General features: G+C 36.3%; 1 protein-coding gene across 4 annotated transcripts in view; it reads left to right on the forward strand.

Annotated features, from left to right (window-relative positions):
• The first annotated feature begins 2,808 nt into the window (after positions 1-2,808).
• Positions 2,809-15,887, forward strand: part of LOC123869961 (multidrug resistance-associated protein 1) — a 42,455-nt gene continuing 29,376 nt past the window's right edge. For 2 of the 4 annotated variants that reach the window (XM_045913084.1, XM_045913087.1), the window contains exons 1-4: positions 2,810-3,265; positions 4,825-5,130; positions 13,374-13,640; positions 13,721-13,914. In XM_045913084.1, the coding sequence (XP_045769040.1) occupies positions 3,218-3,265; positions 4,825-5,130; positions 13,374-13,640; positions 13,721-13,914 (815 nt within the window). In that variant the 5' untranslated portion in view covers positions 2,810-3,217. Of the gene's footprint in view, positions 3,266-4,824; positions 5,131-13,373; positions 13,641-13,720; positions 13,915-15,887 lie in introns of all 4 variants that reach the window. The other 2 variants (XM_045913085.1, XM_045913086.1) reach the window with 2 other exon arrangements.

The following is a 15,887-nucleotide window of genomic DNA, read 5'->3' on the forward strand; positions in this document are numbered from 1 at the left end:
GTAAATTAAAAATTTATATCACCCCAACAAGTGAAGGTTACATTAACTAGAAAAGAGCTGATAACTTTCAAACGGCTGAACCGATTTTCTTTGATTATAGCTAAGAACACTCTCCATCAAGCCACCTTTCAAACAAAAAAACTAAATTAAAATCGGTTAATTAGTTTGACAGCTACGATGCCATAGACAGATACACACGTCAAACTTATAACACCCCTCTTTTTGGATCGGGGGTTAAAAAGATTAAAATCGTCATATCGGGCGATCTGGCAACACAGGATTGTTTGAGTTTGAGGGCTACGCGCTAGGTGGACTTTGTCTGTGTAGCGTTTCATGGCGCGCGTGTGGTGCCTTTTTGGAGCGTTTTTTTTTTTGTTTAAAGTGGCTGGTTTTTGTGTTTCACTGGCGTTTTTGGTACTAGAACCTAGCTGGAACTAACTGGGAAGCGCTCCAAAGGGGCGCCGTGCGTATGTCGGCGAGTGCCGGCACAGACGAAGTCCTTACTTAACTATATAGTTTCCCTAACTTGAAAATATCTACAAACTTGACATTGGCTAATCTTTGTAAAGCCAGACGAGAGAATAAAAAAAAACGCACTAGGTAGGTACGCAGTGAAGAAAATTACGCGGGAATTTCAAATTTGTTTTGTTAACTGAACAATACTAGGTAGGTACCTAACTACTTACCTTGGTCTCAGCAAATAGATCGATAGATTCGATAGCAAAACTCAAATTTTAAGTTACGCCGGCCGGTATCTTCTCAGCTCGCTCTCATTCCTGTAAAGAAAACCGAAGTTACCTACAACAATAACTAAGTAGTAAATAGCTAAATGAACTTCTGGAAACGAATGTGACTTAATAATAAGATGACAGTCAATACAAAAACGAACTGCTTTCAGTTGCAAATACTATGACTTTGTTTTTGCATTACTGATTCCCTAATTAGTTAACTACTTACTTATTTACTTAAAACTACATTGTATACAACATTTACTTACCAAGCAAGTAGTGTTAGCAACACATATACCTACACAGTCGATAAGGATAACGAACAAACCAATCACTTTTGAATTTTGACGAAATAAAGATACAATTTTTTTTTGTACCTACTTAGATACATAACTACAATATCACTACTCCGCAACGAATAACGTATAATATTGTAGTCTTTGCGAATAACTTTATTATCCAAAACAAAGTTCAGTCACAGAGAAAATCAAACAAAACACTTTTTTAATCACAGAGTAATTACAAAACAAAGTGAACTTAGACCAATAACTTAGAGAAAGTGAAATAAACTAACAAACAAAAACTGTTTTGGATGCGTTCCGTTTCACGATTATTTTTGGTTTGCTGGGAAAAATTTGAATATTTTTATGAAGTCCTAAAAGTAACGTAAAGTAACATTTTGAGTCGTGTAACATGGAGGAAACATGAGGGGGTCAAAAGTAACGTAAAATGTTACAAAAGTAACATTCTGGCAACGCTGCAAACAATACCAATGCCAAACACCGACAAAAAAAAGATGACAACTGATGCCATTGTGCCAACTGCCAACCAACCACTGTATCTCTATGGTTACCATAGAGATACAATGCGACAAGGATCTAATAACTCGTGGCCAAAATCCTATGCCAAAATCGGAGCTACGCCGTAGGGCAAGCGACGGGCCTGCCCGCGAAATTCAAATTTAATTTGGTTTTTCGCAATTTGTAAACTAATACGACAACGTAGGCTTATGGCATTTCAATTGCGACAATGGCAGTATCATCTTCACAGGTTTATATAAAAATCTTTACTTGAAAAGAATTTGTAGAAAGTAATTTGTGAGAATAGCCAAGCAAAACACTGTGTATAAAATTATAAAAAGTACTGTACGGTGTTTGCCGATGCATGTTTTATGTTTTTATCAGCTGGCGCTTCACACTTGTGGCAAACAATAAACAGCATGTTTGCCACACGCACGCTTTACCAATCGGAATTTTCCAAAGCGTTGGCAAGCATATGCAAACAACCGTCCACTCGCTTGCTGTTTGCTATTTGTCGCAAGCGTCTCGGCAGGCATCGAATTTTATTCCATAGCTCTCTCTCTATGATGGTCTACAGCAAGGAACATTTATACTCTAGGGTCTACAGCAAGTAGCAGAGTCAGCGATTTTAACTGTACCTAAGAGTTTTCCTCAAAAATTGTAATCAACAATTTCATTCTATCGTAGCATTAGACAAATAGTAGTTAGTTAGTCAGTGTAAAATAGTTTTAATATAATTTTAATTATTAAATACCTAAATGCATTGATTAGATCATAAATGGTTATAAAGTTTATTTTATTGGGGACCTCTGGCTGTCTTTTTACCGTCGCGTCGCAAAGCATGGGGCGCCACCATCAAAACACAAAAACAAAAACATAGACAAAGTCATGATAATGATTCATGTAGAATCTGTGTGTAGAATTTACTGTCATATATGGCTCTGACGGGACTTCGTCTGTGGTGGCGTTTGCTGGCGCGCGTGTTGTGACTTTTTGGAGTGTTTTTTTGTTAGAATTGGCCGGTTTTTGTGTTCTGCTGGTGTTTATTGCTGGTGGAACTGACTGGGAAGCGCTCTAAAGGGGTGCCGCGTGTATGTCGGCGGGCGCCAGCACAGACGAAGTCCATACTTATACATATAGTATAGTTATATAGTTTCCCTAATTTGTAAATAACTACAAACTTGACATTGGCTAATCAGTGTAAAGCCAGACGAGAGAAAAAAAATATGGCTGTCATTTTGTGGCATTGTGCGTCAAACTCAAACTGGCGTCATGCGTCAAAGGGCTCAATTACGGCTCAATTTGATTTTGTTTTTGACATTTTAGCCATTTGGGCATTTGGCGAAATATGGTGGCGCGGGTGACAGCGTGAAGAATCAACGTGTTTAGGGTGAGGCGTTTGCGTTGTAAAATAATTGCAACGTTGCCTCTGGAGTCTAGACTGCATAGCTATATGTATTTAAGTAACAGATTTGCAATTCGTTCAACCGACTAATGTACTGCAGTGTTCTCTATAAAAGCGTATAAAAAAAGTCGACGGCAATTTTGCAATTATCCAAACAGTGAATGGATGCCATAAGTTCTTGGAAGAGGCGATCAAAAACCCTTATTGCATAGTTTACTGTAATATAAAAATAGTGATCTCATCGACAGTTGCATGGCAAAAACAATAATTTTCTTAAAGTGACAATGTCTTACAATTCCTCACTCGACGATTTCTGTGGATCTGAATTTTGGGTAAGTAGGTCTTTGACCCTGTGTTAACAGCTACAAATTACAGTAACTCCAAGGTTAAATAAGAAATGTACTCGTGTAGTAAATTATAATTTATTCATCATGTATGTAGAATAAAATGAAGACTTATTGGTTTTTAAAGGTTATTTTGTTATATAAATACCTATTAATACTTAAATATATTATTTTTGTATAATTTGTAGTGTAACCTTTTACAGACATGCATGTTTCCCACGTTTTATCCCTGGTCTAATTAATATCCAAAGATGATCTTTTTTTACATAATCAAAAAAAGCTGTAAACAATAATTATTGCATCTCATCAATGGTACCTATTACACTGACAAGATAATCACTTGGTCCACATTTATCAAAATCCATTGCAATATTGATAACTAAATTGTATCTGAATGTTCTTTGAATACCAGAATCATATACTGAATTGATAGTGTAAAAGTTTCAAGTTAAAAGTCAGAAAGGTAGTTATAACCATAACATAATAATTTGAATGATACTTAATCGCAATCTTAATCTTAAATGACCCTGACCGTAGACATTTTCTAAAGCATTGTGACCATGAAGAAACCAGTTTTTTATTTCATAATAGGTATCATTTTATTCTTTTATATTTTTATTAACTTGAAGCATGGATCTTCTTTTTATACTTAAATGCTAATACTAATCACTGATCAGGTAACTTAAATTTTTATATCGTTATTTTTTTTATTACTTAAAATAATAAATAGTTAAGTAATAAGTATCCTACAACAATCAACAGTTGTAACAATTTTTTTGATAATGATTAAATAAATGATTCTAGAAGGACTACCTTCAAGGTAGTCCTTCTAGAATCATAGCATATATAGTTGCAGGTAGGATCATAGTTCCAAAATGATATTTTATGTAGAATAATAATACTATTTATCACAATCCTTACTAATATGTAAATGTGATAGTGTGTCTGTCAGTTTGTCTGTCTGCTAGCTTATTGGTTTAATTGTTTTTGACAAATTTCAGTACAGCTTACATCCTAGGAAAAGATGGCTTCTTTATGTACTAGAAAATCAAAGAATTTCCACAGAATTCTTAAAAATCTAATTCAGCTGTGGACATCATGTATTTGGTATAGCGACAGCTTGCACCTTAGAGCTGTTAAAGGCTACTTTTTCATCTGGAAAACCAAAGGGTTCCCATAGGATTTTTAAACCCCTAAGCTACACAGATGTAGTCCTGGGCATTAGAAAACCAAAGAGTTCCCACAGGATTTTTAAAACCCTAAATTCACATGGATGTGGGCATTAGTTAGGATATATATTTACCTGATCCAGCAATTAAAATAATAATGAAATAATTAAACTTAAAATGAGTTTAAAATTGTACATCAATTATATTATAATAATTATATCATTTTCAATATTATGTATATCAACTATATTAGCTAGATCACATTCTTTTTCTAACATTATTAATGTCTGTGTGTTATTACTTTTTAAGTTTCTTGTTATTCTTCAATGTTGGGATGTACCTATTACTAAATATACTAATATTTTATTTTATTTTTAGGACAGCAATTTAACATGGTATACAGATAATCCTAAATTCACACCTTGTCTAGAAAAAACCGTATTAGTATGGATACCTTGCTTGTACCTTTGGGTGGCCGCCTTCCTCGATGCCTATTACATTATAAACAGCAAGGAGAGAAATATACCATGGAATATTTTAAATATCAGCAAACTACTGGTCACATGCCTTCTGATACTTTTGAAGTTTGTGGATCTGGGTGTAGCTGTTCACAAATCATCGAAAGAAGAAGAGGATGTCTTTAATGCAGATTATTATGCCCCTACAGTGAAGATCCTTACATTTGTAAGTAGCTCTAACACTTACTTATTTTCCAATCCTTAGCTAGTCTCACAGGCAAAATAATAAATAAATCTATCTGTAATTTGTGAAGAAGATACTTAAGTCCAATACAATAACCTGCAAAGTATGTAATATTTAATCATACTCACCTGTTGTTAGGTAAGTACAGTTTGTTATCTTAACATTGAACTTTCTGAAAACGCCTACGTCATCCTGTTATTAAGTACATCCCTACTGGGTGGTACATACCTACCAGATAATGACTATGGTTAGTATAGTTAATAATAATTGTGAAATATCATGTAACATGGTTAGAAAAATGATGATGTAACAAGCTAAAAATGGTAAAACAAATCCCACGGTTGTACACAAAACTCTTAATACATACACAGTAGACTGTCCTATAACAGTTAATTCATTCAAAACGACAATACTCTAAGCCTTGCCAAAGCAGAAAACAAAATTCAAAATCCGGTTTATTTCAAGTTTTTCTTTAAACATAACAGGTTTGCGTATGACCACGATCTAATAGAGCAAAACCAAAACCTTTAGGTACACATAACCCAATCTAATCCTCAAAAAGCTATAATATGTAAGATGGAGATATAATAATCGCATTTGCTCGAGTTCTTACCTCCAGCTATAGACGTGGTTTATACGGAAGTAGCCACCAGTGACGGCGTAACTTACGTCATCGAGAAGACCACTAATTTATAGTGACCGCGCCGTCTCTACCAAATCGCCACTTTTATACGCCTTACCTATTTGTTTATATATAATACAAACAATTCTATTTTTATCTTTATTTTAAGTATTTAAAAAAAGTAACAAAAATCGGCCAAATGCGACTTGCGCATCTAGGGTTCCGTATGCGGGTATTTTCCTGAAATTTTTCACCATAAATCAAAAAAAAATAAAAAAATCTTTACATATATATAAAATCAGGTAGTGTAGGTAAAGCCCTTTCATATGATACCTTGATGATACCCTATTTGGTATAGTTATCTTTGAAAATTGAGAATACTAATTCTTTGTTGTTGATGTAACCACAAATTCACGGTTTCCGGATTTTTTCCTTTACTTGTGATATAAGACCTACCTACCCGCCAAATTTCATTATTCTAGGTCAACGGGAAGTATAGGTTTTCTTGACAGACACAATAGACGGATAGACAGACAGACAGACAACAAAGCAATCTGTTCCGTTTTTTCTTTTGAGGTACGGAACTCTAAAAACTAACTTGAACTTATCACACAATTCAATACTTAAAGGCAAATCAAGAAGTGACAAGGAAATCGTCCAAGTACTTTCTAAGAAGAATACTCAATAGTATACATATTTTTGCTGTGTCGCGCGTCGCGTCGTGCGAAATATAAAAATAAGTTTTCCTGATATTTTCTGAAAAAATATACTGCACCTTATACTAATAAGTATCTACTTATATTTATAATATAACCAAGGAAGTCTGAGACAGGTAGATAAAACTGTAGGTTTTCCTCAATATAGAATTATTGTGAATCTAAATTATGGATCTTATTATTTTTATTAATCATCTAGCAAACGTGGAATGACCTTGTTGTTTGACTTAATATTATAAATGCCAAACTATGTCTGGATTTGGACGTTTGGTTCAGAGATAACTTGCATTTGGAGACAGGCATAGGCTACTTTTTTGGGTTCAGTTCCTTTAAAGGAAAAATATTGGTCTCTATGTTGTCTGTCTGTCAAGATAGTCTTTTTCTCATTAACGCGTGGAGGTATCAAGTTAAAATTTATATAAATAATTTGGTCTACGGTCCTGTAAAAAAATACCATTTTGACTCTCGCAAACAAATCAAAACCTTTGACTTAGAATCATGCGGCAAAAACCAAGGTCTCACTGCACAAGTAAAGGAAAAAATCCCAAAAATTGTTAATTTGTAGTTATAAAAAATTGCGATCACAAACTTATATTAGAGAAGATAAATTTAAGCAACAAAATAACTACATGTATCCTTCCAAGGTACGGAGCCCTCGGTGCGTAAGTTCGAGTCGCAGTTGACCGGTATTTTTTGTTTTCAAAAACTTGTTGATACACGGATGTGATTATGAGGCCGTCAAAAGTTTAAGATTCCTAGTTTTATTGAACCAATCACAGTAAGTTACAGTCTTTAGGACCAGTGTCTAAAGTTGTAATCAATTTGATCATTCACATTATCTTGACACTTTTAACGTGCAGTTGTAGCTAATCAGACATTGCTCGTTACCGCTTTGATAGTGTTGAGGTAGGACAAGTAAAGCTAAGGCTCAACTCACACCGCCGCGGAATGGAAGCGAATTTCTAAAATATTATAAAGCAATATTGGCTTCTATGTCCACCACGTAAAACACAAATTTCTCGCCCAAATGTAAAATTCGCCGGAATGCGCGGGAATTCACGCGACTTCGCGGGAATTTTCTTTCTCAGTAGAAATTGATGCTTTATATTGTGGAGATAGAAGTCAATATGCTATGTAATATTTTAGAAATTCGCTTCCATTCCGCGGCGGTGTGAGTTAACAGGGCTGTCTCCGTCACTTACTCCATACAATCGTAGTTCCCATTTCATTTGAATATTAAGCAACCAAAGTCCATGAAATTTTGCAGACATAGTCTAGAAACTAATATCTATGTCTGTGGTGTTTTAGATTTTTCTAAAAATATGTAGTTTTAAAATTACAGGGGCTCAAAGATTTGTATTTTTCTTTAAAAAAAGGCCCAACTTTGTGCTCGTTTTTCTAGACAACGAAGCAATTTAATGAAATTTGGAAAAACCACAGACCTAGAAAATTTAATGAATATTATGTAGTAAAAAAATTATCGTTATATATTTTATATTGTTATAATTATGTGGGAACTACGAAAACCAGAAATTACACCCAGAAATCTTGAAAATTTCGTGCTGTCTCGATTTGTGCAAGCGGGGTGGTGAAGTGCGGGGGACGACACGTGAAACTGACAGAAACTGACAGTCTAAACACACGGGCCACATTTAGACTGCACCCAACTCCAAACTTGTCGATAGGTCTAACTAAATACACTGGTACATTTCAACTTGCGTTAGACGTATGCGTTACCTACTCAGACGTTGCCTGTAGATAAAAATATGTCTCATGTTTGCTGGCAATAGCGCATGCATCAAACCCTGCAAGTTGCAACTCTCTTGCAACCTATTCCTCACGCAATACGCACAGCTTTAATATTATAATTTTTGACAATGTATACTATATGTAATGCCATATCACAGGTCACTCTCTGATTTATTGCTAACAATTTACTTCCAAATGCAAAGAAATCTAAGTGTGTTGAATTCACACTGCCCAATACCAGGACCTTAAATGACATAAATTCATTGATAAATAATCATATGTTGAAAATAAAGGAGAACCCCGTGTTTCTCGGTATAATGTTAGATGCAAAGCTTCTATGGAACACCCACATATCAACACTTGATGGTAAACTCAGCTCTGCTGCTTACACTGTTAGAAAAATTCGACAGGTACTGACGTGGAAACTGAAAAAATTGTATATTTTGCCTATTTTCACTGTATTATGTCTTACGGACTCTTGCTAGGAGATAAAGCGGTAGATATTGAGAAAAAAATGTATTACAGAAAAGGACAGGACGTGCAATTTATAATTTAAAACCGCGCGCTGCCATACAATAAAAATATAAGGAAATAAGTACCTTATCTATTATCTTATAGTAGCTTCTAAATATATTTACAACTAGCTAATGCCCGCAGTTTCGCTCGCGTGGATTTAGGTTTTTAAAAATCCCGATCCTTTCATTTCCCAGAACAAAAGTTGCCTCTCCGTAATAGCCCGTCCCCGGGATGCAACTTGTTTCTGTATCACGTAAGAATATTTAAACGGATGATCCTTTTCAAATCCCGAGGGATCACCAGGATTTAGGAATGCAATTTCTTACAGCATCAGGGTTGAGATCAACGACAAAGTGTTTACTTGGTATAGATACCTTCAATATCAATTAATAATCGACACTTTTTAAATCCCATTAGCTTTAGTAGTCAGGTCCCCTGCAACATCAGGGTTGAGGAGTTGGAATCCAAATTTTTTATTGAACAATGTCGCAAACTTTCTTTATCGATTAAAAAAACTACCCAAAATTACGCAGTTAGGTTACCTGCCAAATTTCATGGTTTTGAGTCAACGGGAAATACCCTAGAGGTTTTCTTGACACACACGACAGACAGAGAGATAGACAACAAAGTGATCTTATAAGAGTTCCGTTTTTCATTTTGAGGTACGAAACCCTAGAAAACGTAGGAACGGCATTCCGAACCAGTGGTAAATTTTTCTGACCATCCAAAAACACTTTGAAGTTTACCTAAAAGTTTACAGGAATAAAAATTTATCATTGTATTCCATTCCATTTCATTCTATTCCATTCTGTTCAAAGATAAATAGATAATAAAAATATTTGTCACCGAAACAATAATTTACGATACATCGACCAATATCAATTTTACTGATGACAATCTGACTATTACCAAAGTGAACGACTACTATAATATCTATTATATACGACTAACATAATATGTATTATAAATTGTGTGCCGTTTGCATTCTCACTAGGTTCTCATTAAGTTTGTTTTATTTGGTTAAACTTTCTGGCATTTATATTGTTATGACGTTTAATTGGCAAACAGTCTGTTTATTGGCTGAAACTCAAAAATTCAGCCAATCACAACAAAGAAAATATTGTAATAATGATTGATGCAGCTTTCTGTAATTGAAAACAAAATATTTGACATTAACTTGAATGTGACAGTGTTTTCCGAATAGGGTTGCCAGAGGCCCCGTATTTTACTGGTTACCCCGTATTTCAGGATACAGAAACCTGTAATTATGAAAATAAAATACGGGGCAAATAAAACTAAATATTTTTAGGGTTCCGTAACTCAAAAGCAAAAAAGAACTCTTATAGGATCACTTCGTTGTCTGTCAGTCTGTCAGTCTTTCCGTCTGTCCGTCTGTCCATTTGTCCTTCTATCCGTCTGTCATGTGTTCATGAACAAATATTAGTATTTTCAATTTTCAAAGTAAGTGGGTTATCATATGAAAGGGCTTTACCTGTTCATTCTAAAACAGATTTTTATTTATTTTTATGCATATTTTTTTAATGCATAACAGTTTTTGATTTCTCGAGTAAAATGTCGGAAAAAATACCCGAATACGGAACCCTCGGTGCGTGGGTCTGACTCGCACTTGGTTTTTTACAAATTCAGCAGAAGCTGGCTGGCGAAATCAAACACTGACGTTATTTCCAGTAGAAAGAATATTTTCCTTTTGCGGCAATGCGTAGCCGAAACCCACTCGATATTGATCATGGTCGTAGCCAAGGCGGCGGGGCTTGGTTTGAGGATGTAAGCCTTTTTTTATACAAGCTAGCCCGTGACTTTAATCTTTTCTAGTGGTAAGTGATGATGCAGTCTAATTTCTTGGCCGTTAGGGCCATACTAACCATATAACCATGATAACCATGACCGAAGCCTCCCACCAGACCAGAAATTTAGAAATGGCGACTGCGCCTGGGAAGCCGTCAAAAACCTAAGCCTAAAATAATACTTACACTATTTCTTGCATTTGCTTACCAATTTTTTTTTGGAAATATATCAAACATTTCGCGCTCACTTCACTCGCGCTTTGAATTTGTGTTACTTGGTGTAAGCCCCGCAATTTCGTTTGCATGAATTTAGATTTTTAAAAATTCCGTGGGGGATTTTCCGGGCTAAAAAGCCGCCTAAAAAAATGTCTGGGATGCAAGTTACCTCTGAATAGTAAGTACCAAAATTTTGGTAAAGAAGATGGGCCGTGAAAGGGTAACAAATAGATAGGCAAATAGATATACTGTCGTATTCGTAATATTAGTATGGATAGGAAGCTTTAAAAATAAAATCTTGCTATGGCTAAACTCGTTTCCCTTTCACTTTAATTTTTTCTGTATTGAACCAAAAACACTTACGCTCACTGCGCTCGCGCTTTTTTATTGTTGTATTTTATCTCACTGTCAAATTGAAAGGCGAAATTCCACTAACCAGGTAATTAGCCCATAAAGTTGAGCGAATGTTTTTTTCCTCATGACAGGATTCAGTTCCGGCCCTAATAAAACCTCTCCCGCAATCGATTCCTGGCTACGGCCATAGTATTGATACTGTGAAGGTGGAATTACAAATTAAATGTAATTTTAAGTTGAAATGAGAAGATTGTATGCATGAAATGTATAACATTTTGCTTTACAACACTAAGAGTTTTTAAAAGCTATTTAAATAAATAAATCTTTTATTTAAAACCACATTGCAAACACAGTTCACCAATCAAGACACGGCAACATACAGAGAAAAAATACAAAACTTACAAATAAACTGAAATATCTAAATAGGCTTTCCATGCATTTCAGAGAGAACCACCGCCTATTTCTTCAAATACTTCAAATTTCTTCAAATCTAAACCCCGTATTTTTGATGGTGGTAGCCTGTAAATCAAAAAGAGCCAGGTGGCAACCCTACTTCGACCTAGACAGAATGAAAAATTGTTTTCATTACTCGGCATGCCTACTGCCATAGTGTGACAGAAAGTGTGACGGTAGTTGTGACCTCTGATTGGCCGACTCTCTTTCACTATTTGCTAAAATTGATGATTGCAACAACAATTTTTTCTTTTTTGTAATCGAAAACAGAACACGGACGTCAAACAGGTTGACTAATTGCAATCATTTCTGACCGGCTAACATTGTTCCGCTAGTGGCTCAAACTCACTGTCGCAGCAAGAACATGGTAAATTCAGCCAATCACAGCAATTTGAAATTTGGTTATCACAAATGTACCGATCTAGGAACCGAGAATGCACGAACCAGGGCAGATAGAGATAAGAACAATAATCTCATACGTAGGAAATCGACGGGGGATCGTTGGCAAGGATAGCCTTAAGCCTAAGTGTTCACTAGCAATAAAACTTGTAGGAGTTAGCTGTCATTATAAATACAGTTAGCAGTCATTGTCATTTAATTAGTATCAATTTCTGCAACAAAAGTAACTTTTTGTCCGCAATTTTTTTGTCCAAATGTTCGTGTAATGTTCATATATGGGGTAAGTGGCGGCCAGGAGGGCTAACTTCTACAAATTTTATTGCTAATGGACACTTAGCATTATTCTAAGTACATATATTTTACTGACACTGACTACATATGTATGTATTTTGAGGACAATTCACATACAGCATATTATCATGTCCTCAATATCTAATTAGCTAATGCGGATGTAACTTAGGATTTCTACTAATACCAACTTAGATGTTGGAAACCCAATGCTTGAAATTGAAACGAGTATTGTAGGTAAAAACATTTATGTCATTCTTGTCTTCCGATCATCTCAAAAGCGAGGAATCTGAATTATTCTGCAATTGTGTTTTCGATTTGTAGATAAACTTAATCGCTCGCATAATTATTGTTCTGAGGTAAAAAAGATTCTGTTTACGTAGATACCGTAATCGACGGGCGTACCAAAGCTTATTACGTAGGTATTCGTATGAAGGCCGGCAGGTAGGTGTTGAGAAATAAAACTTCTGGGATCCAATCAATAACAATATCCAGTATTCTATCAAATCCATTCATCATCACCATGATTAACTCATCGCCGGCGCAATATTGAGCAGGGGTGTACTCTCTAAATGAGAACGGTTCAGGCCTTAATCTGCCACGCTGGCCCTGTGCGGCTTGGCAAACCTCATACACCTTTATGGAGAGCTCTCGGGCATCAGCCCCCCGATTGTGTAAGAAAAACGTGTTCATCGTTATCGTCAAGAAATTCTGCCCTTTGATTGGCTGTGAAAAAAGGTAAACAGCGACTGAACCAATCAAAGGGCAGAATTTCTTGACCATAACGATGAATACGGTTTCTTCTACAATCGGGGGCAGGTTTCCTAGCGCTGTTTTCCTTTACCGTATAAGCAAGTGATATTTAATAACTAATTGCTTAAAGCGCACATAATTTCGAAAAGTTAGAGGTCCGTGTACGGGATCGAACCTCCGATTCCTCCAATAAAAGGCCGCCATTTTAATCTAATGGTTCACACGGATTTATGAATTTGAGTGATGATAGCCTAGTGGCACCGATCAAATTCATCAATCCGTGTGATTTGTCACAGTGCATTTGCATTATGACCTTTTGCCTAATTGTACCTATAAATTAATTATTTATTTCAGATTTTATCAGCCACTCTATTATACTACAATAGAAAATATGGTATGAGAGCGTCGGGTGTGCTATTTTTCTTTTGGTTACTCTTAATATTCGCGGGGCTGCCGCAACTTAGATCTGAAGTGATAGCACATTATACACTGAAAGAAGACGAGAATGTGCAGTACAACTTCGTTAGTTATATGATATACTACTCTCTGATAATATTGATGTTCATATTAAATTGCTTCGCTGACTTGCCGCCGAGAGATACGCCGTATAAATTTGAGAAGGTAACAAATGCTCATGTTCACGTCGACCTTTGTTTTACGTATCGATTTCCTAATTCTCACACACCAATTTATTTTAACAGAACCAATGCCCGGAAAGTGCGTCAGGGTTTCCGAGTCGCCTAACATTCAGCTGGTTCGATCCGTTGGCTCTCACAGGGTTCCGTAGAAGTTTGACGGAGAACGATCTCTGGGCTCTCAATCCGCAAGATTCCTCGAAAGAAGTTGTGCCAAAGTTCGACAAGTTTTGGGAGAGAACGCTCAAGAAAAGAGAGAGGTATATTAGAATTATATTCTCTAAGGACCATATCTGATTCTGTTTTCGATTTGTGTGTCAATAATTCATGCCCTTCTTAGTTCACCTATTTTATTGACCCCCCGACGCAAACAGAATCTATTATAAAAACGTGTTTACCTGTATATCTGTCTGTGGCATCGTAGCGCTCAAGATTTTTATTTGAAAGCCTTTTTAAATGTGCTGTTCCTTAGCTATATTTGATAAAAATTTGGTCAACCATTTGAAGGTTATCAGCTTTTTTCTCAGGCGGTGTAGCGGTTTTAATTATCTAGTTGATATTTATATTACTTGCATTTGTCTTATGGACTCAGTCCGTACTACAATGCAGTATTATAATAACCTTGACCTGTCGGGGGCGATTTAAATTCTTAATTTACACTTGTCTTGTATTACTCCGGTATATAGAATAGGTGAACTAAATTAATTAGCCGTGCGGGTGTACTGGGAGGAAATTAACGTCTCTAGAGAGACCAGACCGACAACCACCAAACAGCAAAACTAGTCCTGTACCTCGATCCCGTAAAACATGCATTAATCATTGTTACAATCGCAATTGTTGTTATTGGCTAAATGTAGGCTATTCTTGTTGCAACAATACATTGTATCCAATAGTGAGCGAGCGTCAACCAATCAGAGGTGATTGCGATCGGGACATTGCAGCTGTCATTCTACCGCAATCGAGCCGCCACCGCGCCGAGTCAATTTAAATGATCGCACTATCGCGTCGACTCTAAAATAAATACCTTTGATTTCATTCCATCTTCAACATAAAATGATGTAACATAGTAAAGGCAATTTTTTTAGGTACTTAAACGACCTTCTACTTCATAATTAAATATATTTTTTGTTATTATTGAATTCAATGTAAAGGTCAAGGTCAAATCTTTAGAAGTTAATAAATAATTGTCGTAAATCGATGTACAAGTCTTGGCGCAACGCAAGTCATGGGACCCGTAATTTTCGGTGTTATAAGTTACTAGCTGATACCCGCGACTTCGTTCGCGTGGATGTAGGTTTTTAAAATTCCCGTGGGAACTCTTTGATTTTCCGGGATAAAAAGTAGCCTATGTGCTAATCCAGGGTATAATCTATCTCTATTCTCAGCCCAATCTGTCCAGTAGTTTTTGCGTGAAGGAGTAACAAACATACACACACACATACAAACTTTCTCCTTTATAATATTAGTGTGATAGTGTGATAGTGTGATTAACCCGACGGCAGCGAAGCCCAAAAGGAGGGTTATGTTTGTGATCTGTATGTATGTACGTTGTTCCTTTGTCCGCTCGTAACTATTCAACGGCTCAACCGATTTTGATAAATGACACGTCATTATAGATTCGTCGTAAATGTAAATAATCAAAATGGCGGATTTAATGCGCTTTAATACGCGGGCTGAAAATGAAATTAACATCGGACGGGGAATGCCGCGAAACACTCACGAAGACGCGAAACGATCCATTTTTTCACGGCGTTCGCTGGTTTTTGTTCCACGAGTATAGAGTGAGCATAACACAACCTAAATTAACTTGACCAATATAAGAACTTAAAGGTTTTCGGCACGCAAAGCCACGGCTAAGTATCCAACGCTGTAATATAAGACGTATTGTATGAAGAGTGACGAACGCACGTAAGCTACGCGTCGTGCTACGGCATTTGCGCTCTACAGTATGAGTTGTTTAATGCGTTTTATCAACACCCAAGCTTTTAAGGGTTTAGCGTTGTAGTCGTGGTCGTTAACCGATAGACTCTTGTAGGGACATTCAGATGCCACGGTGTAGAGCAGCCTGAAGTAAGCGACCCCGTGTGACTCGTTTGATATCATCTGTTCGCGTAGTCACCTAGTGGATGGTCTGTTATCGCTGCACTTTCTGTTGTGAGGCGCCCAAAGCCACTCCAGTTTAGCAACCCGTTGAACTACGTGGGTTACTCTGATTCTCCTACGGATCTCCTCA

The sequence above is a fragment of the Maniola jurtina genome, chromosome 11, assembly GCF_905333055.1.
Source record: "Maniola jurtina chromosome 11, ilManJurt1.1, whole genome shotgun sequence".
NCBI lineage: Eukaryota > Metazoa > Arthropoda > Insecta > Lepidoptera > Nymphalidae > Maniola > Maniola jurtina.